This window comes from Mustelus asterias, chromosome 14 (genome assembly GCF_964213995.1).
Source record: "Mustelus asterias chromosome 14, sMusAst1.hap1.1, whole genome shotgun sequence".
Classification (NCBI taxonomy): domain Eukaryota; kingdom Metazoa; phylum Chordata; class Chondrichthyes; order Carcharhiniformes; family Triakidae; genus Mustelus; species Mustelus asterias.
In genome coordinates, this window is record NC_135814.1 from 87,883,633 (window position 1) to 87,908,897 (window position 25,265).

Here is a 25,265-nt window from a genome sequence, read left to right on the forward strand (position 1 = left end):
CCCCAGGCTCCCTCCCTTAGTGAGGCTCCCTGCCCCAGGCTCCCTTCCTTGGCGAGACTCCCTGCCCCAGGCTCCCTCCCTTGGCGAGACTCCCTGCCCCAGGCTCCCTCCCTTAGTGAGGCTCCCTGCCCCAGGCTCCCTTCCTTGGTGAGCCACCCTGCCCCAGGCTCCCTCCCTTAGCGAGACTCCCTGCCCCAGGCTCCCTCCCTTGGTGAGCCACCCTGCCCCAGGCTCCCTCCCTTAGCGAGACTCCCTGCCCCAGGCTCCCTCCCTTGGTGAGCCACCCTGCCCCAGGCTCCCTCCCTTGGCGAGACTCCCTGCCCCAGGCTCCCTCCCTTGGCGAGACTCCCTGCCCCAGGCTCCCTCCCTTGGCGAGACTCCCTGCCCCAGGCTCCCTCCCTTGGCGAGACTTCCTGCCCCAGGCTCCCTCCCTTGGCGAGACTCCCTGCCCCAGGCTCGCTCCCTTGGCGAGACTCCCTGCCCCAGGCTCCCTCCCTTGGCGAGACTCCCTGCCCCAGGCTCGCTCCCTTGGCGAGACTCCCTGCCCCAGGCTCCCTCCCTTGGCGAGACTCCCTGCCCCAGGCTCCCTCCCTTAGCGAGACTCCCTGCCCCAGGCTCCCTCCCTTAGCGAGACTCCCTGCCCCAGGCTCGCTCCCTTGGCGAGACTCCCTGCCCCAGGCTCCCTCCCTTGGCGAGACTCCCTGCCCTGTACCCCTCAGATTGCTGCTACCCAATCGTCACATTGTTGAACTCCACTCCCCCAAGAGGAACACAACAGCAGCTATTCACTCCAGCAAGTCGACTATCTCACCCCGCAAGCCTCTTATAAGCAGTCTTAAATCTCAAGACGTGAATTTTTCACTCGTCAATAACTTCATTGGAAAGGGGACTCAGTTCTGGTGAGCTGGCCTTTTCATGAGGATGCAAATGGACTTCCTGATGCTTCCCACTGGGAAGCTCAATACATCTTCAAACTTCCACAAATTTATTTGCCTGGAGGGGGAAACTGATTATTGGGCCCCTGTATGCTGGCACAGTGGTGAGCACTGCTGCGTCACAGCTCCAGGGACCCGGGTTCGATTCCCAGCTTGGGTCACTGTCGGTGTGGAGTCGGCACATTCTCCCCGTGTCTGCGTGGGTTTCCTCCGGGTACTCCGGTTTCCTCCCACAGTCCAAAGATGTGCGGGTTAGAGGGATTGGCGGGGTAAATACATGTCGGGCCTGGGTGGGATGCTCTTTTGGAGAGTCAGTGCAAACTCAATGGGCCGAATGGCTTCCTTCTGCACTGTCGGGACTCGATGGTTCTATACTCAATCAAGTTCCTTTAACCACCTTGCACCCTGCTCATGGGAACAACACATCGGGCAGGATATTACAACCTCGCTCGACCCGAGACCGGAAACCCCCACCCGAGGTAAATGGACATTTCCATTCATAGAATCATAGAATCCCTACAGTGCAGAAGGAGGCCATTCGGCCCTTCGAGTCTGCACCGATCACAATCCCACCAAGGCCCTATTCCTGTATCCCCGCATATTTACCCTGCTAATCCCCCTAACACAATTTAGCATAGCCAATGCACCTACCCCACAGGGAGGAAACCGGAGCACCCGGAGGGAACTCACACAGACACAGGGAGAGTGTGCAAACTCCACACAGACAGTGACCCAAGGCCAGAATTGAACTCTGGTCCCTGGCGCTGTGAGGCACAGTAAGAAGTCTCACAACACCAGGTTAAAGTCCAACAGGTTTATTTGGTAGCAAATACCATAAGCTTTCGGAGCACAGCTCCTTCGTCAGATGGAGTGGATATCTGTTCTCCAACAGTGCACAGACACAGAAATCAAGTTACAGAATACTAATTAGAATGCAAATGACACACGACAGCGCAGAGTCGCCGAGCAGAAACCGACAGCCAAGTTCCGCACACATGAGGACGGCCCAAACCGGGATGTTGGATCCACGTCACAGTGCTAACCACTCTGACACCATTGTCCACTCCTCGTCCACTCTGATTCTATGGCGGAAGGGGCGATAGAATTCCGGCAAAACTTTCGCCCTATTTCCCTCATGTTTGTGTTATCTACTGCCTCTTCAGCCTTTTTTTGTCGACCTACTTAATAATTATTGACTTTATTCAATAGACTTTTACTGCAAGCCACAAATGAATTGATTACATACTAGGTCACTTTTTAATGATCTTTATCAGGACACGTTGCAATGAAAAGAGTCTAAACTGGAGAAGTCCTAAAGGAAACCAATCCAAAAGCAGCCAAATTTAATTTGCCGCAGATTAGGAGCTAAATGGGACAAGGTGACGTTGTCATGCAGCATCTTTATTTGTTGAGACACCGTAGATTCAGATGAAGCAGCAGATTAAATATATTTCTGTTTCTTTAGAAATAAGACACAAGAGGCAAACAGCAGGATCAGCAAAATGGCTAAGATAAGGAACCACCACGGGGATACTGGTTCCAGCAGCCTCACCACACGAAGGTGTCCGGGGCCATCTGACTGCAGCCTGACCTCCGTCTGTTTCTGACCAATGGATGACAGGACGATGTTGACGCCTCGTATCCCCAAATCATCCTCCCAGTCGACGACTTTGGTGACGTTAAACACCTCGTGGGGCGGAATGAGCACTTCCTCTTCCCTGCGGAAGAAGGAGAAGTTTTGGATGGCGACGCCGTGGGACGTGGTGATGTTAAACAGTGTGTTACTGGCGGTGTCCTCATCTGTGAACGTTGAGACCGACTCCACCATCCTCAGAGACGTCGAGGCAAACTGGCCGAAACGGATCTTAGCTCCTTTGCTGACCAAGACCTTTCTGTCCATCGCTCTATAGACCTGCGTTCCTGGATCGGGACCCCAAGAACTGTTCTGTAATACGGTCAGCGCTACAGTCAGCAGATAGTGCAGACTTTTGTAATGGAAACATTTTGAATAGATTTCATCATTTGTACCATAGTTTCTAATGGCTTTATTGAAATATCTGTACAGAGGTGGGCGGTCTAAGGTGTAGCACAGAATCGCTATGACGTGCTCTTCCAGAAGACCATCTGGTACCTTGAGTTCCATTTTTCTTTGCTGCCATTCATGATAGGCCCGGAGCCAAGCCTCATTATAGTAGGTTGCATTATTCATGCGTTCCACTTTAGCGTACTCTATTGCTAGCTTGTCTGACTCCGGACTGTGAGAGAAATAGTAATCAGCTGAGCGGACTGCCATATCCATCTGGATGTTATCTTCTTTCTCGGAAACTTGGCACAGATGGTGTTCCGAACTCTGGAAAAAGGCGTGTACCCCTTCAAAAACAAAAGCAACGGATTCAGAGTGTGGAAGGAGAAAGAACGGCTACAACAATGATTTAACAACAATAATGGCAACAGTGGCTTTAAAATGGCTATTCTGACTGAGAGCTAAGCATGCTGGGAATTTTGGTCAACTTATAGATTAAAACCAGATGCAGGTGGTAAAGAGGCTGTGGTCTGGGAGCTGTGAACTGAAGCTTCCTGTGTTGGTCAGATCAGGGAAGTTGTTAATATTAACTGAGACATTGTGGCTCCCATTTATGGCTGCTATGTATGGAGTATGCAGTTTGAACGAATTGTAATGGTTTCGTTCAAAAGTAATTTCACTGGATGTTCGAGCCATGTGATCAGTTTCTGGTTACGCAATTTGCTGGATGACAGAGAATCTTCCGGAAGCAAGTGGAGAATTGTGAATAAAAGACACGCGAGTTCTTTGTTTGGCAGCGATAACTCCAAGAGAACAACCGTCACAATAAAGCTGAAGAATGCTTCAGAGGGAAGAAGATTGATTCTACAACAGGGATATTTCTTGGCCAAGGTTTTCCTAAACTCGGTAGTATCTATTTTCAGTTAAATAGTTAAAGTTGATGTTTAGTTAAAGTGCAGTTTAAGAGTTAAAGTTCAGTAAAGAGTTAATGAGTTGCAACTGTTTATGTCTGAGTTGGTACTAGGAGTGTTAAAGAAAGAAATAATTGAATTATTGTCCTTGTTTGTCTCATTAAACTGGAATGCTTGGAAGGTATTTAAATTAAAGTTGTATAACAAGACCAAGATACAAATAGATCGTATCACACAGACTGATTCTGAGATAAAAGGCCTGGCCTATTTGATCTTATGCCCTATCAATCTCAATCCTATTCGTCCCTCTATTACAGCAAACATTTGCTTCTGCAGTAAATCCAGCGTCCCTGGCTTCCACCGTTCATCCCAACAGCTTTTATGGAGCTGTTGATTCTATTTTGTAACTCTGTTCTAGGCTTGTCCTTCACACCTCTGGACCCATTGCCCTCCTGTCCTGCTGCCCTCGTTCAACAGATCGTACAGAGAAAACAAGTCCAGAACAACATAGGAACAAGGAATAGTCCATTCAGCCCATCAAGCCTGTTCCACCATTCAACGAGATCATGGCTGATCATCTACTCTCAATGCCATTTTCCCCACACTATCTCCATATCCCCTTACGTAATTGGTCTCCAGAAATCTATCGGTTTCTATCTTGAACGTGCCCAGTGATTGAGTTTCCACATCCCTCTGGGAGAGTGGCAAAGATTCACCACCTTCTGAGTGAAGAAATTCCAACTCATCTCAGACTTAAATGGCCTGCCCCTTATTCTGAGATTATGTCGCCTGGTTTCAGACTCACCCTGATGTGGAGATGCCGGCGTTGGACTGGGGTAAGCAAAGTAAGAAGTCTCACAACACCAGGTTAAAGTTCAACAGGTTTATTTGGTAGCACAAGCCACAAGATTTCGGAGCACTGCTCCTTCATCAGGTGAGTTGGAGTTCTGTTCACAAACAGGGCATATAAAGACACAAACTCAATTTACAAAATAATGATTGGAATGCGAGTCTTTACAGGTAATCAAGTCTTAAAGGTACAGACAATGTGAGTGGAGAGAGCGTTAAGCACAGATTAAAGAGGTGTGTATTGTCTCCAGCCAGGACAGTGAGATTTTGCAAGCCCAGGCAAGCCATGGGGGTTACAGATAGTGTGACATGAACCCAAGATCCCGGTTGAGGCCGTTGTCATATGTGCTAAAGTGTCCCCCAACAGGAAGAGAACACTCTTGCCTGGTGATTGTCGAGCGGTGTTCATTCATCCATTGTTGTCGCGTCTGCATGGTTTCCCCAATGTACCATGCCTCGGGACATGCTTTCCTGCAACGTATCAGCTAGACAACGTTGGCCTGTTTGAATGAAGACGAACATCTCGTCAAGGCCATTCCCACACCCCCACTTCTTGCCTTCAAATAACCGCACAACTTCAAACAGACCATTGTCCGCAGGAAACTACCCAGCCTTCAGGAGAACAGTGACCACGACACCACACATCCCTGCCACTGCAACCTCTGCAAGTCGTGCCGGATTATCGACACGGATGCCATCATCTCAAGTGAGAACACCATCCACCAGGTACACAGTACCTAATCTTTTAACTTGGCCAACATTGTCTACCTGATACGCTGCAGGAAAAGAGGTCCCGAGGCATGGTAAATTGGGGAGACCATGCAGACGCTACAGCAATGGATGAATGAACACCGCTCGACAATCACCAGGCAAGAGTGTTCTCTTCCTGTTGGGGAACACTTCAGCAGTCACGGGCATTCAGCCTCTGATCTTCGGGTAAGCGTTCACCAAGGCGGCCTTCACGATACACAACAACGCAGAATCGCAGAGCAGAAACTGATAGCCAAGTTCCGCACACATGAGGACGGCCTCAACCGGGATCTTGGGTTCATGTCACACTATCTGTAACCCCCACGACTTGACTGGGCTTGCAAAATCTCACTAACTGTCCTGTCTGGAGACAATACACACCTCTTTAACCTATGCTTAACCCTCTCTCCACTCACATTGTCTGTACCTTTAAGACTTGATTACCTGTAAAGACTCGCATTCCAACCATTATTTTGTAAATTGAGTTTGTGTCTTTATATGCCCTGTTTGTGAACAGAACTCCCACTCACCTGATGAAGGAGCAGCGCTCTGAAAGCTTGTGGCTTTTGCTACCAAATAAACCTGTTGGACTTTAACCTGGTGTTGTGAGACTTCTTACTTTTCAGACTCACCAGCCAGGGGAAACATCTTATCTCCATCTGCCTGTCACCCTCTGGAAGAATACTATGTATACATATGACAGTGCTGTCTTCTTAGATGTTTCCTTTTTTGACCAAAGGGACAAGTGTGGGTTTTATTCTTTATCCCCAACACATCGTTTGGTATTGCCCTGTTTCTGTTAGTGCACTTCACACCCATAATGCTAAAGTTCTCTTGCCTGCATTGTAGAATCACAGATTTACATGTTTAAAAATTTAATACTAGTATATATTTAGCAAGAACCTTCTTCCTGTGCACTTTCACTGAACCAATCTGGCTTCTTTCTCTTTCTAGCTGATTATTTACTTCCCTTTCTCTCTCTGCTCTCTCAATGGCCGGTATTTTATGACCTCGCCCGTGGCCAATGGAGAAGCCGTTCTGCGAGCCTCGCCTGGCCCGGTTTTGAGACGGGCGAGGCGGCAAACAGCTCCGACTGTGCCAATCCTGAACTTTGATGGCTGGTTGGGGTGCTGACATTGATTAGACTTGATCAAAGACTCTGGGGATGATTTGCAGCCCGCGCTCTCTGTCCGCGGGAATGGGGGCACATGCTCAAACTTCGGAGAGACTCGGAAAATGCGATTCGCCCCGGCGAGTTTCCGAGTTCCAATCTTCCAGCCCCCTCACTGCTGCCCCCACCCACGTCAGAGGTCGTGGTGTTCACATCCATCTTACAGCTGAGGTGGGCAGCCTGGCAGCACCTCAACAGCTCTTGGCTTCGTGATCACTAGAGAACACTGTTAGGCTTGAGAGGGGTGCGCTTTGACGGAGGGGGCGGTGGGGGGTTCACCCTAACATGGCTGGGAGATGGGCTGCTGGTGGAGTGGGGCTGCCAGCAGCAGCGCCTCCTTACTGTGTTGCCGGTGTGGGAGGGACATGGCACTGCCATTCTCACACTCCACAGGGAGGAGGAGCTGGGTGAGGCGGTGGTTCTCCAAGCTTGGAGGCATCAACAGACAGGGTGGAGGCTCTGGGTGAACAAAATGATATTTAATGTCAAACAATCAGTACAAAATGCTGACCTATCAACCCTGATGCCTATATTCACCCATACCCAAAGTGCCTACGGTTCCTTAATCATCCTCAACCTCACACTGAGCCTAGGTGTATCCCCAGGATCCACAGCTGAGGTTGAGGTGGCCTGCCGACTTCCACTCTTTTGCCTGAGATGACCTTGGCAGACGTCCCCTGGTGTGCTCGGGCCTGCAGGGTCCAGGCCTGCTTTCAGATGGCATGGGGGTTTGACTGCTGCCCTCCTCGGCGTCAGGGGCTGGAGGTGTGTCACTCACAGGGAGTAGAATGTCAGATGGGCTGGACATGCCCAGGGTCCCTTTTCCCCCTTTTTCACAATTTTACCTCTCTCCCACCCATCTAGCCCCCTCCCCCACCTCTCCGTCTGTCACAGTTTACCCTCTGATTTCAGCTTCTCTGCCGTTTGGCCATTCACACCTTCTACTCTCTCTATGGGCTGCCATTAGCACCTCTTAGCCTTTCCTCTTGTTTCTGTGGCTCTGACTCATCTTTCATTCCCTCCCCCTGCAGTATAAATATCTCCCACTTTCTGTGCCTTTTAGCTTTGACAAAGGATCATCTGGACTTGAAACGTCAGCTCTTTCCTCTCCTTCCTGATGCTGCCAGACCCGCTGAGATTTTCCAGCGTTTTCTCTTTTGGTTTCAGATTCCAGCATCCGCGGTCATTTGCTTTCATCCAGAAAGATAGTGGTTCTGCACTACGATTTCAAAATGAGCTTCAACATGGGTGACGCGGTGGCACAGTGGTTAGCACTGCTGCCTCACAGCACCAGGGACCCGGGTTCGATTCCTGGCTTGGGTCTGTGTGGAGTTTTCACATTCTCCCCGTGCCTGCATGGGTTTTCTCCGGGTGCTCCGGTTTCCTCCCACAGTCCAATGATGTGTGGGTTAGGTTGATTGGCCTTGTTAAATTCTCCCTCAGTGTCATGGGAAGTAGATATGTAGGCTTACAGGAATACGGCCTGGGTGGGATTATTGTCGGTGCAGGCTTGATGGGCCAAATGGCCTCCTTCTGCGCTGCAGATTCTATGCTTCTATGATTCTCCGTCTCTGAATTTCCATGTCACTAGTATCTACCTGGGTCTACCTGGAACCTCTCAGTGTGAAGGAAGAGCTTCTTCCTGTTTCTCTCCAGCCTCCCCGAATAATACTGGAACCTCCAGTTGTAGAAATTCTGACCCACCCTCATGAACCCATCGCTACTGATGGATGCCATGCCCCATGTGGACATTGACCTACCCCATCTGGAGGCTGTGTGCACACACTCACCTACCAAGATTCACCCCACCCACTCCCCCACCTTTCCTCCCTTTATTGTGAGCTCTCCAAATACAGGTTGCAGATGCCACATCTGACAACCATCTGGCTCAGTATAGAGAGAGGCAAGCCCATGGACAGGGCGGCACGGTAGCACAGTGGTTAGCACTGCTGCTTCACAGCTCCAGGGACCTGGGTTCAATTCCCGGCTTGGGTCACTGTCTGTGTGGAGTCTGCACGTTCTCCCATTTTTTCCAATGACTTTAATGGAAGATCCAAACTTGTATCACTTCCTGTTTCTCTCCAGCCTCCCCGAATGATACTGGAACCTACAGTTGTAGAAATTCTGACCCACCCTCATGAACCCATCGCTACTGATGGATGCCATAGGTTTTCTCCGGGTGCTGCGGTTTCCTCCCACAGTCCAAAGATGTGCGGGTTAGGTTGATTGGCCATGTTAAATTGTCCCTTAGTGTCAGGGGGATTAGGAGGGTGAATATGTGGGGTTACGGGAATAGGATAGGACCTGGATGGGATTGTTGTCGGTGCAGGTTCGATGGGCCTAATGGCCCCCTTCTGCACTGTAGATTCTATGATTCTATGATTCTATTGTCAAGGTATCATCCCCCGCCTGTATTCCTGAGTCAGAACCTTACGTACAGTGGAATAGTCAAGTGGATGTGTGAGTGCATCCCTAACAAAAGGGAAACAAGGAATGATCTTGGCATCAGGGTGGCACGGTGGCACTGCTGCCTCACAACGAGAGGGCCCCGGGTTCAATTCCAGGTATGGGTCACTCTCGTGTGGAGTCTGCACATTCTCCCTGCACCTGTGTGGATTTCCTCCGGGTGCTCCAGTTTCCTCTCACAGTCCAAAAGACGTGCTGGTTAGGTGCATTGGCCATGCTAAATTCTCCCTCAGTGTACCCGAACAGATGCCGGAGTGTGGCGACCAGGGGATTTTCACAGTAACTTCATTGCAGTGTTAATGTAAGCCTACTTGTGACACTAATAAATAAATAAACTTTAAATTGTCAATTCCTATAAAAAGAAAAATCAGAAATAAAGCATTTTGTGAGATCATTGCCCATCAGTTGAAAGTGATACAAGTTTGGATCTTCCATTAGAGTCATTGGAAGAAATCTATTAGAAAGATAATCTGTTTAAATGCCAATGAGGCGTGATCAGATTTTGATAGATTTTGGAATGCGGAGAGTAATTATGTGGAAGAATATATTGTGGATTTTAATAGCTTGTGTGAAACATTTACAATTCAATTTGAGGATCTTGAGATCAGTAATAGCATTTAAATTGCTGGATGGTGCTAAAATATCTCACTCAAATTGGTGATTATTTCTAAGTGCTTTTCATTCCGTTCTGCTGCCTTGGGGAGAATTAAAATCCAGAGGAAATTTCCTTCAGCCTTCATCTAACTAATGTGACACTCTGTGGTAACGGAATAGACGGCTCAATGCCAGTTTTGAAGTGGTTCAAATACTGAACACAGATATCAATCCAATAGAGAGGTTAAAGTCTGGGAGAATGATGATAAAAGCAAATCTGGCTATTACAGTGGAAGATATAATTGCAACAGAAAAATTAGACAAATGAATCCGCAGAATGCTCAAAGGTGCGTTTATGCTACACGATTAGTTTTGGTCACCGCACTACCAGAAGGACGTCGTAGCTTTGGAGGGAGTACAGAAAAGGTTTACCAGAATGTTGCCTGGTATGGAGGGTATTAGCTATGAGGAGAGATTGAATAAACTGGGATTATTCTCCCTGGAAAGACGGAAGCTGAGGGGCAGAAGTTTATAAAATTATGAGTGGTACAGATAGGGTGAACAGTTGGAAGCTTTTTCCCAGGGCAGAAATGCCAATTACAAGGGGGCACAAGTTCAAGATAAAGGGGGAAAGGTGCAGTGGAGATGTGCGGGGGAAGTTTTTTACACAGAGGGTGGTGGGGGCCTGGAATGCATTGCTCAGTGAGGTGGTTGAGGCAGTTACATTAGCCACATTTAAGACTTATCTTAATAGGCATATGAACAAACGAGGAATAGAGGGATATAAGTGATTGGTTTAGATAGGTAAACGTGATCGGTGCAGGCTTGGAGGGCCGAAGGGCCTGTTCCTGTGTTGTACTTTTCGTTGTTCTTTGTCCTTTGTTCTAATTCCATTCTCCACTTTCGCCAGATTGCTGCAATTTCAAATATTTATCCACATTTCCTTTTGAACTTATTCTGAGATGTACTTCCACCACACCTTCAGGCACTGCACTCCAGACCTTCATAACCCATGCATTTGTTTTTGCTGCTAACCATCGATCTATATCCTTCATTAACTGACCCTTTTCCACTGGATCAAAGCAAATTACTGCGGATGCTGGAATCTGAAACTAAAAGAGAAAATGCTGGAAAATCTCAGCGGGTCTGGCCGCATCTGTAAAGAGAGAAAAGAGCTGACGTTTCGAGTCCAGATGACCCTTTGTCAAAGCTAAAAGGCACAAAAAGTGGGAGATCTTTATACTGCAGGGTGAGGGAATGGAAGATGAGTCAGAGCCACAGAAAGAAGGGGAAAGGCTGCTAATGGCAGCCCATAAAGAGAATAGAAGGTGTGAATGGCCAAACGGCAGAGAAGCTGAAATCTGAGCGTCGGCTGAGACAGATGAAAATGTAGGGGGAGGTGGGGAGATGAATGGGAGAGAGGTAAAATTGAGAAAAAGGGTGAAAGCGGAAGCAAAGGGGGAGAAAAGGTAAGGAAACGAGGGGATAAAATAGGGGGAAGAGTGAGGGAGAAAGAAAAGTAAAGAAAGACAATAAAGAAATAAAATGGAGAGAACGGTTAAAAACGGAATAAAATGAAAACAAAGCAAATCATCTGAAGTTGTTGAATTCGATGTTGAGACCGGAAGGTTGTAAAGTGCCGAGCGGAAGATGAGATGCTGTTCCTCCAGTTTGCGTTGAGCTTCACTGGAACATTGCAGCAAGCCAAGGATAGACATGTGGGCATGGGAGCAGGATCGTGTGTTAAAATGGCAAACAACCGGAAGGTCAGGATCCTGATTGCACACAGACCGAAGGTGCTCAACAAAGCGATCACCCAGTCTACGCTTGATCTCTCCGATATAGAGGAGACCACATTGGGAGCAGCGAATGCGATACAGCAAATTGAAAGGTGCAAGTGAAACGGCTACTTAACCTGGAATGAGTGTTTTGGACCCTGGGTGGTGAGCATGGTAAAGGGACAGGTGTTACACCTTCTGTGATTGCATGGGAAGGTGCCATGAGTGACGGGAGAGGGGTTGGGTATAGTGGAGAGTGGACTAGGTTATCCCGACAGAGGGAGCGAAGAGAAGATGTGTTTGGTGGTGGCATCACGCTGGAGTTGGCGAAAATGGCGGAGGATCATGCTTAGCATGTGGAGGCTGGCGGGGTGAAATGTGAGAACAGGGGGGAACTCTATCCTCCTTCTGGGAGGGAGGGGAAGGGGTGAGGGTCATGGCGCGGGAGATGGACTGCACGCTGTTGAGGGCCCTGTCGACAATTGTAAGTGGGAGGCTGTCTCAGTTTACCCTCTGATTTCAGCTTCTCTGCCCTTTGGCCTTTCACACCTTTTATTCTCTCTATGGGCTGCCATTAGCAGTCCTTTCCCCTGGTTTCTGTGGCTATGACTTATCTTTCATTCCCTCCCCTTGCAGTATAAATATCTCCCACTTCCTATGCCTTTTAGCTTTGACAAAGGGTCATCTGGACTCGAAACATCACCTCTTTTCTCTCCTTATAGATGCTGCCAGACCTGCTGAGATTTTCCAGTGTTTTCTCTTTTGGTTCCTTTTCCACTGGAAATGTTTTCACCTTGTTTACTTCATCAAGAACCTTCAGGATTTTGAGTACATCTGTCACATCTCCCTTTACTTTGAGGAGGATGCAGAGGCTGCAGTCTCTCCACATAACTGAGGTTTCTCATACAAAATTGACTTGATGACCAAAGCCAGAGGGTGGTTTTAGGGAGTTGTTTTTCAAACTGGAAGCCTGTGACCAGCGGTGTGCCTCAGGGATCGGTGCTGGGCCCACTATTATTTGTCATTTATATTAATGATTTGGATGAGAATATAGGAGGCATGGTTAATAAGTTTGCAGAAGACACCAAGATTGGTGGCAGAGTGGACAAAAGTGAAGAAGGTTATCTCCAATTGCAACGTGATCTTGATCAATTGGGCCAGTGGGCTGACGAATGGCAGATGGAGTTTAATTTAGTTAAAAGCTAGATGATGCTTTTTGGTAGATTGAACCAGGGCAGGACTTACTCAGTTAATGGTAGGGCGTTGTGGAGAGTTACAGAACAAAGAGATCTAGGGGTGCAGGTTCATAGTTCCTTGAAAGTGGAATCACAGGTGGACAGAGTGGTGAAGAAGGCATTCAGCATGCTTGGTTTCATTGGTCAGAACATTGAATACAAGAGTTGGGACGTCTTGTTGAAGTTGTACAACACATTGATAAGGCCACACTTGGAATACTATGTGCAGTTCTGGTCACTCTATTATAGAAAGGATATTATTTAACTAGAAAGAGTGCAGAAGAGATTTACTAGGATGCTACCAGAACTTGATGGTTTGAGTTATAAGGAGAGGCTGGATAGACTGGGACTTCTTTCTCCAGACCGTTGACGACTGAGGGGTGACCTTATAGAGATCTATAAAATAATAAGGGGCATAGATCAGCTAGATAGTCAATATCTTTTCCCAAAGGAGTTTAAAGCTGGAGGGCATAGGTTTAAGGTGAGGGGAGAGAGATATAAAAGAGTCCAGAGGGGCAATTCTTTCACACAGAGAGTGGTGAGTGTCTGGAACAAGCTGCCAGAGGTAGTAGTAGAGGCGGGTACAATTTTGTCTTTTAAAAAGCGTTTAGACAGTTACATGGGTAAGATGGGTATAGAGGGATATGGGCCAAATGCAGACAATTGGGACTAGCTTAGGGGTTTAAAAAAAAGGGGCGGCATGGACAAGTTGGGCCAAAGGGCCTATTTCCATGCTGTAAACCTCTACGATTCTATGTAAACCTCTGTGACTCATCCCTGATACCATTCTAGTAAATCAACTCTGCAACTTCTCAAAGTCCTCAACATTCCTTCCAAAATCTGTATCAGGCTAGGGGGTCAACTGAAAATTTCAAAACCAAGATTGATAGATGTTCGTTAGACAAGGAGCAGATCTACAATGATCCAGAATCTACATGCCTAGTCCTATTGCTATGATCCTTAGCCACCATCTCCTTATGAATGGTGCTGTCCCTTTCATTTCAGATAGGGTATTTTTCTTCTCCATATACAGCCAGCAGCAAGCAGGTGGCATCGCAATGCCAAACACTGAACAACTCCAGAAGAAAATTTACACAAGTAATGAGTGGATCAAATAATTACCAGATGGAAAAGGCAGCAAAATAGAGATGACACGCTGACACGGTGGCACAGTGGTTAGCACTGCTGCCTCACTGCGCCAGAGACCCAGGTTCAATTCTGGCCTCAGGTGACTATGTGGAGTTTGCATGTTCTACCCATGGGTTTCCTCCGGGTGCTCCAGTTTCCACCCACAGTCCAAAGATGTGCAAGTTAGGTGGATTGGCCATGCTAAATTGCCCCTTAGTGTCCAAAGGTGTGTAGGTTAGGGGGATTGGTGAGGTAAATACATGGGGTTACAAGGATAGGGCCTGGGTAGGATTCTCTGTCAGAGAGTCAGTGCAGACTCGATGGGCCAAATGGTCTCCTTCTGCATTGTAGGGGTTATGTGATTGTATGATAACGGATTCGATCATTACAATCTGTATTTCTTTTATGGAGTAGTTTTCCATACTTACCATAATTACTCAGGATAAAAATCAGAATGAAACTCTGCAACCTCATTGTGATTTCTTCAAACATTTCTGTTTCTTTCACAAATTACATCAGAAGAAACCTTTTGTTGATATCTGTAATAAATGAAGTGATTAAGTGTTAGCTGTCAGGGTATTTAAAGAGACAAGTTTTTCTTCAAATCCTGACCATCTTGCCTGTGATGAATTGTGGGAGCTTGACTATAAACCAGGATTGGCGAGAATGGGTCATTATGTGGTAGACCCCGAGTTTTGGTTTCAGCACCAATGTGAATCATGAGGAGAATACAAGACAGAATTTTTCACCATGCATTGTCAACGATACCAAATTCCGTTGATTTATGTTGAGTTATTGACCTCTCCAGGGACAGTAAGAGAATCCTACAATTCACCAAGTGTTCTTCATTGCTGCCCATTAATGTGTCCCGCAACAGATGTATGCAGATTAGGATTGGATGGCCACTTTCATGGTCAAATAGCCCATCTGTAAATGCTGACCAGGTTCACACTGTAACTAAGGCTGCCTTGCTTAAATAATGCGGGACCCGGGTGCCAAATAAACTACATCCATCAATGTCCTCATAACAATGAAGAACATATTTAGACAGGGAAACTTGGCAAAATGATGTGTTGAAATTCCATTTCGAGAACTCAATGTGCAGAAATATAGCTCGTTGACATTTCATATAAAGCAATGATTCTACAGTGACTCAGTAAGGGGACATTCAATAAAGTATTCCAATTATTGACAGGCTAATACAGTACAAAGAACAAAGAACAGTACAGCACAGGAAACAGGCCCTTCGGCCCTCCAAGCCTGTGCCGCTCTTTGGTCCAACTAGACCAATCGTTTGTATCCCTCCATTCCCAGGCTGCTCATGTGACTATCCAGGTAAGTCTTAAACGATGTCAGCGTGCCTGCCTCCACCACCCTACTTGGCAGCGCATTCCAGGCCCCCACCACCCTGTGTGTAAAAAACATCCCTCTGATATCTGAGTTATACTTTGCCCCTCTCACCTTGAGCCCGTGACCCCTCGTGATCGTCACCTCCGACCTGGGAAAAAGCTTCCCACTGTTCACCCTATCTATCCCCTTCATAATCTTGTACACCTCTATTAGATCTCCCCTCATTCTCCGTCTTTCCAGGGAGAACAACCCCAGTTTATCCAATCTCTCCTCATAGCTAAGACCCTCCATACCAGGCAACATCCTGGTAAACCTTCTCTGCACTCTCTCTAACGCCTCCACGTCCTTCTGGTAGTGCGGCGACCAGAACTGGACGCAGTACTCCAAATGTGGCCTAACCAGCGTTCTATACAGCTGCATCATCAGACTCCAGCTTTTATACTCTATACCCCGTCCTATAAAGGCAAGCATACCATATGCCTTCTTCACCACCTTCTCCACCTGTGTTGCCACCTTCAAGGATTTGTGGACTTGCACACCTAGGTCCCTCTGTGTTTCTATACTCCTGATGACTCTGCCATTTATTGTACAACTCCTCCCTACATTATTTCTTCCAAAATGCATCACTTCGCATTTATCCGGATTAAACTCCATCTGCCACCTCTCCGCCCAATTTTCCAGCCTGTCTATATCCTGCTGTATTGCCTGACAATGCTCTTCGCTATCCGCAAGTCCAGCCATCTTCGTGTCATCCGCAAACTTGCTGATTACACCAGTTACACCTTCTTCCAAATCATTTATATATATCACAAATAGCAGAGGCCCCAGTACAGAGCCCTGCGGAACACCACTGGTCACAGACCTCCAGCCGGAAAAAGACCCTTCGACCACCTCTGTCTCCTATGGCCAAGCCAGTTCTCCACCCATCTAGCCACTTCTCCTTGTATCCCATGAGCCTTAACCTTCTTAACCAACCTGCCATGTGGGACTTTGTCAAATGCCTTACTGAAAGTACTAAATTTAATGGGTTCACATCATGATATTTTGTATGTTGTTTCAAAAGTACAATATAAATATTGTGGCTACAAGAGCAGATCCGAGGCTAGTAATCCTGTGGGAGTAACTCACCTCCTGTCTCCCCAAGGTCTATCTGCCATCTATAAGGCACATAGAAATAGAATCATAGAAACCCTACAGTGCAGAAGGAGGCCATTCGGCCCATCGAGTCTGCACCGACCACAATCCCACCCAGGCCCTACTCCCACATATTCTACCCACTAATCCCTCTAACCTACGCATCCCAGGACTCTAAGGGGCAATTTTTTTAACCTGGCCAATTAACCTAACCCGCACATCTTTGGACTGTGGGAGGAAACCCACGCAGACACGAGGAGAATGTGCAAACTCCACACAGACAGTGACCCGAGCCGGGAATCAAACCCGGGACCCTGGAGCTGTGAAGCAGCAGTGCTAACCACTGTGCTACCGTGCCGCCCTGTTAGGAATGTGATGGAATATTCTCCACCTGCCAGGATTGGTGCAGTTCCAAAAACACACAACCTCCACACCATTCAGAACAAAGTAGTCCGCTTGATTGCTCTGCCTTTCACAAACATTCAATCCCTCCACGACTGACGCATAGTGGAAGCAATGTTTACCATCTACAAGATGCACTGGAGGAACTCACCAAGCCTTCTCAAGCAGCATCTTCCAAACACACGACCACTACCATCTGGAAGGACAACAGTAGCAGGTACCTGGGAACACCATTACCTGTAGGCTCCCCTCCAAGTCACTCATCATCCTGACTTATATATCACCATTCCTTCATTCTCACTGGATCGAAATCTTGGAACTCTCGAACAGCAATGTACCTGTACCGCAGGGAGTGCAGCAGTTCAAGAAGGCAGCTGACCACCACCCAGTCAAGGGCAATAAGGGATGAGCAATAATTGCTGGCCGAGCCAGCCTTGCCAACACCCCATGAATGAATTTTTTAAAATGGAGTGATCTTACCAAAAAAGTGCCAAACAAGCATGAAAATGGAAGAGAATCGCGCCCATTTTCTCAGCGAGCTTTCGCAATCCTATGCCACTTAGTGCAAAAAAAGAGGCAAAATATGATTCATGCCAGTAGGGGGAGTGAATGGAGTCTATTCTCGCTAGAAAGCGGCTGCTCACAGCTAGAGAGTGCAATTGCGCATGCGCAGCTCTCTGTGCAACAGAAAAGAGAGATCTGTCAGTCCCCCCAGCCCCCTGGATATCACCCCAACACCCTCCACCTTGGATATCACCCCAATACCCCCAAAGTGACCTCACAGTCGCAGACTTAGGACTGAGGTGAGGAGGAATTTCTTTACTCAGAGGATGTGAATCTTTGGAAATCTCTACTGCAGAGGTCTGTGGAGATTCAGTCATTGAGTATTTTCAAGCAGGGATGGATAGATTCCTACATGGCGAAGATATCAAAGGATATGGGGATGATGCAGGGAAAAGACATTGAAATAGAAGATCCACCATGATCTAATTAATTGGCGGAGCAAGCTCAAATGGGATACTTCTGCTCCTATTTCCTTTCTTGTAACATCTTCAGTTGTCCAGCTCTCTGGCACCAGCCCCATCACTAAGGAGGATTGAAAATCATGGCCAGCAACCCCATAAATTCCACCCTTAAACCCATCAGCATCCCATCTGGGTCTGGTGACTTTTCAACCTTCCCACTCATGCTTCCTCTTTGTCAGTATTTAGCCCCACCTGAATATCTGAACTTATCTGAACTGAAGATTATTTGAAGTACCTTTTCTTTGACTAGGACTTTGACAGCATCTTGATCCTGATTAAGCAGATGCAAAGTGCTCACTTAATACCTCAGCGATATCTTCCACATCCATGCACAGACCCCCTTGTCTCTAATCAGACATCCTCTTACCATCTTACTATTTATATTCCTGTAAAAGACTTTTGGATTATTTTTGATGTTAACTGCCAGTTTCTTCTTCTACTTTCTCCTTCCCTCTTTTATTTCCTTTAAGCCTCACTCCTGAACGTTCTATATTCAGCCTAGTTCAGATGTGTATGATCAACTATGTCTGTCACATACATTGCTGCATCTTACTCTCTAACTCTTTCATTATCCAGGGAGTTCCGCCTTTCATTGCCTGCCTGAGCCCCTTGTAGAAATGTATTTTGACTTTATAAAGCCAACTCCGCTTTGAAAGTTGCTTGATTACAGTTTTACCAACCAACTTAGATTCACATTTCCCCGAGACAGATCCATTTTCACCCCCACTGAAATTAGTCCTACTCCAATTTAATATTTGTATTCTAGACTGTCCCTGTCCAAGACTCCGGACTTGCCAGCTTCGGGGGATTGATGTGCCTTCTTCTTCATCTTGGTCCAGTCCCGGCAGTGCCCACTAATGTATTCCTGGTGCTGCTGGGACTGAAGGAGCTGTCTGCCAATCCAGAGGGTGGAACTTCCTCCCCAGTGAGGGACACTAGTTGTTAAGCCCTCCTGCAGCAGAAGGTCAATGGGGCGGGTTGGATCCACACTGGCTTTGCATCTCCCCTGATGCCTCCTGAGGTCTACCCATGGTGAATATTGGGTAAGTTTATTTGAAAGGTGTAAGGGCAAAGGGAATGGGTCAACATGAGTTGGCATGGATACTATAAGGGGCCATTGGGGAAGGGTGGGTAAGCATGGGGGAAAGGGCAACACAGTGGCACAGAGTTTAACACTGCTGCCTCACAGTGCCAGGGACCCAGGTTCAATTCCAGCCTTAGGTGACTGTCTGTGTGGAGTTTGCATGTTCTCCCGGTGTCTATGTGGGTTTCCTCCGGGTGCTCCGGTTTCCTCCCACACTCCAAAGATTAAGTGCATTGGCCATGGTAAATTTCCCCTTAGTGCGTAGGTTAGGTGGATTAGCGATGGTGGATGTGCTGAGCTGCGGGGATGGGACAGGAAGGTAGGCCTGGGTGGGATGCTCTTCGGAGGGTCGGTGCAGACTCAATGGGCCGAACGTCCTCCTTCTGTCCTGTAGGGTTTCTATGATTGGAGAGGCGATGGGAGTGGCTCTGGGACACGGGTTGGCATGGATAGAGCATGGGGATTGGGTAGAGAAATGAGGGGCATGAGATGTGAGAGCCACAGGGTTTAATATTTAACAACATGGCTGAAACAGAAATAGACCTTTTACCCAGCCTGCCTCGGTCCTCTGAAGCCGCTGTGGTTGCCTTCAATCTGTGTCGAGGGGTGATGGGCCCAACACTATCCAGCAACTGCACCAGCCGGCTGCTCTCTCCCTGCTCTTCCCACACCATCAGAACATTGTTTCCTCAGGTGAGTTCACCAAGCTGACCTCACCTACCCACCTCTCAGGTGAAAGTTTAGCCCTTGGGGTGGAATTTTGCCATCCTGCCCGCCACAGGAATTGTAACGGGCGGGGCAGGACCACGCAAAGGTCCGTTGATCTCGAGCAGGGTTTTCCGGTCTTGGGGGCGAGCGTGGCTGGACAATCCCACACTTACACTGGAATTGTATTGCGTCGCCCGCCCAAGGCTTGTGAGATCCCAGCCGAGGCCAACCGAGAAAGCCATTCTGCAAGCCCCGATCCCGGGGCAGGCGTGCTGGTAAAATTCTGGCCTTAGTGTTTGAAGGAGCTGTCAAACCCACATCCAAACTGTTTAACACCTATTGCAGCCATGGGAACCGCATTCCATTAGCAACACTGTTTAGGGCGGCGCAATGGTTAGCACTGCTGCCTCACAGCGCCAGAGACCCGGGTTCAATTCTAGCCACGGGGACTGTCTTGCGTGCAGTTTACTCATTCTCCCCTGGTCTGCGTGGATTTCCTCCCACACTCCAAAGATGTGCTGGTTAGGTTGATTGGCCATACTAAATTGCCCCTTAATCAGTGGGATTAGAAGGGTAAATGGAGTTATGGGGATAGGGCCTGGGTGGGATTGTTGTCGGTGCAGGCTCGATGGGTCGAATGGCCTCCTTCTGCACTGTAGGGATTCTAAGGAACACAGCAGGCAACAGTCTTCCTGCTCCTAATGAGCCTGCCATGTTGGATGTTCAGAAGTCCATTTGGTGCCCAAAACACAGAGATTGCACACTGAATTTCTTGAGTAAATACAAGAGAGAAAAAAAGAGTTGTGGTTCCCCCAGTTGATGAGTTATGTTAGCTGCCCTGATCTGAATGTAAATTGTGAGGTTATCGACCATGTGCTGAAATTTGAGCATTCACCTGTTGGTGTCCATCGCACTCCTAAATTTAGCCTCCATCTGTCATCTGAGACCCATTGCAACTTTCTCTACGGCACTGGTAATAATGTGGTTCGAACTCTGCTCCAGTTGACTTGAACAAGTAATTGACACTGGCATTTCAGTCTCACATGCACACATTGGGGATATTATTTACTTTGTTACTGTTATTTTGTCTGCGAGTCGCTGTCACTGGTTCAGCTTCCTTGAATCACGCTGTAAATACTGATACAAAGTAATTATTCAGCATTCCCACCATTTCCTGACAATATCACGATGATCAGTTTTCCAGGGACCGGCGCTATTGCTGATCACCTGTTTTTTTTAAATAATTGTAAACATTTTGGTGTTGGCTTTGATCTCCCTTTCATGTTTCTTTGTATAGCTCTGACTATCTGCTTTGTCACAGTTTATTGTTCTTTGTATCAATCTCCTTGTCCATAATAAACTTGAATGTACTGTGTTGTGGTCACTATTGCTAAAATGCTCCCCCACTGCCACAGTGAACACATGTCCGGCTTCATTCCCCAGAGCCAGATCCAGCACGGCAACGTCCCTTGTTGGGCCTTCTACATATTGATGTAAAAAACTCCCCGAATATATTTCAAGTAATCCGCCCCTCTAAGCCTTTTACTTAGTTGAAATCCCCTAGCATAATTACCCAATTATTATTCTTACACACCCCTGTGAACTGTCTACATAACTGCTCCTCTATTTCCCACTGACTTTTTGGGGACCTAAAATACACTCTCAGTAATGTGGCCGCCCCCTTTATATTCCTAAGTTCTATCCACAAAGCCTCGTTTGTAAACCCTTAAATGATATTGGGGGGAATTTTCCCGTCCCACCCATCATGGGAATCGTAGCGGACGGGGGGAGGGGGGGAGGCGGACCATGCAAAAGTCTGTTGGCCTCAGGTAGGATTTTCCGGTTTTGGAGTGAGTGTGGCTGGAAAATCCCACCCATCATCTCTCCTTATTGCAGTAATTGACTCCTTAATTAATAGTGCATCACGACCTCCCTTTTTCCACCCTCGTCTATCTCGTCTAAAGACCCTATACCCCGGAATGTTGAGTTGCCAGTCCTGCCCGTCCCTCAACCATGTCTCACACTTCCATGTGTCAATCCACGCCTTTAACTCACCAGTCTTTCCTATTACACTCCTAGCATTACAGACCATCCAGCCTTGCCTTACTCTCTTGACACTCAACATAGCTGAACTCACTCTGACTTGCTTCCTTTACTCTAGTGCGATGTGTCTCGATTTTGTTAATGTCCTGTGTGTCCCCCCACCCTTCCTCCCCTGTCAGACTAGTTTAAACTCTTCCCAGCGGCACTAGCAAACCTACCCACAAGGATGTTGCCTCCAATTTGGTTCGGGTGCAGACCATCCCGTTTGTCATGTCCCACCTTCCCCAGAAACGATCCAACAATCTAAAACCCTCCCTCTTGCACCAACTCTTGAGCCATGCATTCATCTGACCCATTTTCCTATTTCTATACTCACTAGCACGTGGCATTTTATTGTTCAGGAATCATCCAGAGATTACAACATTTAGAGGCCCTGCTTTTTAATCTGCTGTCTAGCTCCCTGAATTCCTGATACAAGACCTCATCCTTCAGTTTATCGATATCTATATCATTGGTACCAATATGTACCACAACCTCTAACTCATCACCCTCCCCTTTCAAGATGCCCTGCAGCCGTGACATCCCTGACCCTGGCACCAAAGAGGCAACACACCATCCTGGAGTCATGTCTATGGCTCAGAAATACCTGTCTGCTCCCCTGACTAAAGTATCCCCTATCACTATGGCTCTTCCTTCTTCCTCCCCCCTGTACAGTTAAGCCACTTGCGGTGCCAGAGGCTTGGCTCTGATTGCTCTCCTCTGAGATATCAGCACCCTCATCAGCTTCCCAAATGGAATACTGGTTATTGAGCAGGATGCCAATGGGAGTCCTGCACTACCTGCTTGTTCTTTCTGCACTGTCTAGTGGTCACCCATTCCCTTCTTTCCTCTAGCCCTTGAGCTGTGGTATGACCATCTGTCTAAATGTGCTATCCACATAACTCTCAGCCTCACGGATACACCACAGTGTCTCCAGCCACTCATACAGCACACAATATACACAGGGTACAGGCACAAACACAACTCACAATATAGAACAAAGAACAAAGAAAATTACAGCACAGGAACAGGCCCTTTAGCCCTCCAAGCCTGCACCGACCATGCTGCCCGACTGAACTAAAACTCCCTATCCTTCCGGGGACCATATCCCTCTATTCCCATCCTATTCATGTATTTGTCAAGACGCACCTTAAAAGTCACTACCGTATCCGCTTCCACTACCTCCCCTGGCAACGAGTTCCAGGCACCCACTACTCTCTGTGTAAAAAATCTGCCTCGTACATCTCCTTTAAACCTTGCCCCTCGCACCTTAAACCTGTGCCCCCTAGCAATTGACTCTTCCACCCTGGGAAAAAGCTTCTGACTATCCACTCTGTCCGTGCCTCTCATAATCTTGTAGACTTCTATCAGGTCTCCCCTCAACCTCCGTCGCTCCAGTGAGAACAAACCAAGTTTCTCCAACCTCTCCTCATAGCTAATGCCCTCTATACCACGCAACATCCTGGTAAATCTTTTCTGTACCCTCTCCAAAGCCTCCACATCCTTCTGGTAGTGTGGCGACCAGAATTGAACACTATATTCCAAGTGCGGCCTCACTAAGGTTCTATAAAAATGCAACATAACTTGCCAATTTTTAAACTCAATACCCCAGCCGATGAAGGCAAGCATGCCGTATGCCTTCTTGACTACCTTCTCCACCTGCATTGCCACTTTCAGTGACCTATGTACCTGTACACCCAGATCCCTTTGCCTATCAATACTCTTCAGGGTTCTGCCATTTACTGTATATTTCCTATCTGTATTAGACCTTCCAAAATGCACTACCTCACATTTGTCCGGATTAAACTCCATACACAGAGTACAGGCACACACACAACTCACAATATACACAGGGTACAGGCACACACACAACTCACAATATACACAGGGTACAGGCACACACACACACTCACAACATACACAGGGTACAGGCACACACACGCACTCACAATATACACAGGGTACAGGCACACACACACAACTCACAATATACACAGGGTACAGGCACACACACGCACTCACAATATACACAGTGTACAGGCACACACACACTCACAATATACACAGGGTACAGGCACACACACGCACTCACAATATACACAGGGTACAGGCACACAAGACACAATATACACAGGATGCAGGTACACACACAAAGCACAATCTATATGCTAAATGATTTGAAAATAGAAAGTTTGAGGCATTTGCAGAATGATATGTTGAACTTACTCTGTTCCTTCAGTCTGACACTGTTAGAGTTGGTTTTGTTTCGAAGGTCACACTTTGATCTGAACCTGTGTGCAGTATTTCCACCTTGTTTGAATCCAATAGTCTCCCCAGGGTTAATTCTAATGCTCCATCGGGTGCCCTTCACTCACTGCTCACAGTAACCCTTACCTATTGCTCACTTAACTGATCTCAGCCTCTTGCTCTTCTGCTGTGAAATGTGCAGGCAAACTTTGCAAGGTTGCCAGTGAATGCACTGAGCTGGTTAGAGTTTCCAAGGCTGGCTAATTTCAATCATTTTGATGGACAGTGCCAGTCAAGAGTGGGGCACCACTTGTAGGACAGAAACCTGGGTCCTGACTCATTGCAACACTGACCATACTTCCAAAGTACTTCATTCATTTTAAAGTGTTGGGGACAAGATGAGCTAAGGAAAGGTGTTGTATAAATTCATTCTTTTCTCTTCTCATTGTAGCAAAGCATTCCAGGCTCCAACAACCAACTTTTTGGAAGTTTTTCCTAACCTCCCTGCTCTTGCTGCCTGACTCCACAACTTGCCCATCTTTCCTCATTTTAAAAAAGACAATTGAATCTCCTCTTGATTATCTCAGTCTAAATAGTTCTGAAGTCTATTCTGTACATTGTTCATGGTTTTAATGTCTTTTCTATAATGGGGTCACCAAGACTGCACACATTGTGAACTAGCCATGTACATAATTTCAGCACTCCTTGTTAATTCTTGCACCTTATGTTTTAGAATCATACAATCCCTACAGTGCAGAAGAAGGCCATTCGGCCCATCAAGGCCACACCTACAACAATCCCACCCCAGGTCCCAAGGCTGTTACCCCATATATTTACTCTGCTAATGCCCCTGACACTAAGGGGCAATTCACCATGGTCAATCCACCTAACCCGCACATCTTTGGAGTGTGGGAGGAAACCAGAGCACCCAGAGGAAACCCACGCAAACATGGGGAGAATGTGCAAACTCCAAATAGACAGTGACCCGAGCCGGGAATCGAACCAGGGTCCCTGGCGCTATGAGGCAGTAGTGCTAACCACTGTGCCACCACAATAAAGACTGACAGAGACACTTTGGATTTATTGTCAATCATAGCTTTGCTTTCGTTCTTACTTATCCATGGGATAATAAAGCATTTTTCTCCTACACAGCCCTTTTGCAATGTATTTACATACAGGATGCCTCAATTTGCAAAGTGCTACCTAGAGACTGAAGAGTTCTGTCTGTAGGTTTCAGTTTGGAAAGTGAAGAATTTTATAATTGGTGTATGGGAACACAGCAAGTAGTGGTCTTTTGCAAAAGGAATGGTACATTCTATTGTGAACCACAGAAGATAATCTGCATTGCTGCATGTTAGGTAATATATAATCTGCAGTTAACTAATATTTACAC

At 47.2% G+C, this 25,265-nt stretch overlaps 2 protein-coding genes across 4 annotated transcripts in view; one reads left to right on the top strand and one right to left on the bottom strand.

The window, feature by feature from the left end:
- lancl1 (LanC antibiotic synthetase component C-like 1 (bacterial)) overlaps nt 1–25,265 on the top strand; it is a 683,707-nt gene that overhangs the window by 428,882 nt on the left and 229,560 nt on the right. The gene's annotated exons all lie outside the window — the stretch shown is intronic.
- LOC144503846 (ecto-ADP-ribosyltransferase 5-like) lies at nt 1,735–24,228 on the bottom strand. 3 transcript variants are annotated; one of them, XM_078228808.1, is made up of 3 exons: nt 23,852–24,228; nt 14,269–14,379; nt 1,735–3,305 (listed from the first exon to the last, which is right to left on the bottom strand). In XM_078228808.1, the coding sequence occupies exons 2-3, from the start codon at nt 14,330–14,332 to the stop codon at nt 2,377–2,379; spliced, it is 993 nt and encodes a 330-aa protein (XP_078084934.1). In that variant the 5' UTR covers nt 14,333–14,379; nt 23,852–24,228; the 3' UTR covers nt 1,735–2,376. The 3 variants fall into 3 exon arrangements, with proteins under 3 accessions (XP_078084934.1, XP_078084936.1, XP_078084935.1); XM_078228810.1 differs by having other exon boundaries at nt 24,036–24,106; XM_078228809.1 differs by having other exon boundaries at nt 24,020–24,106.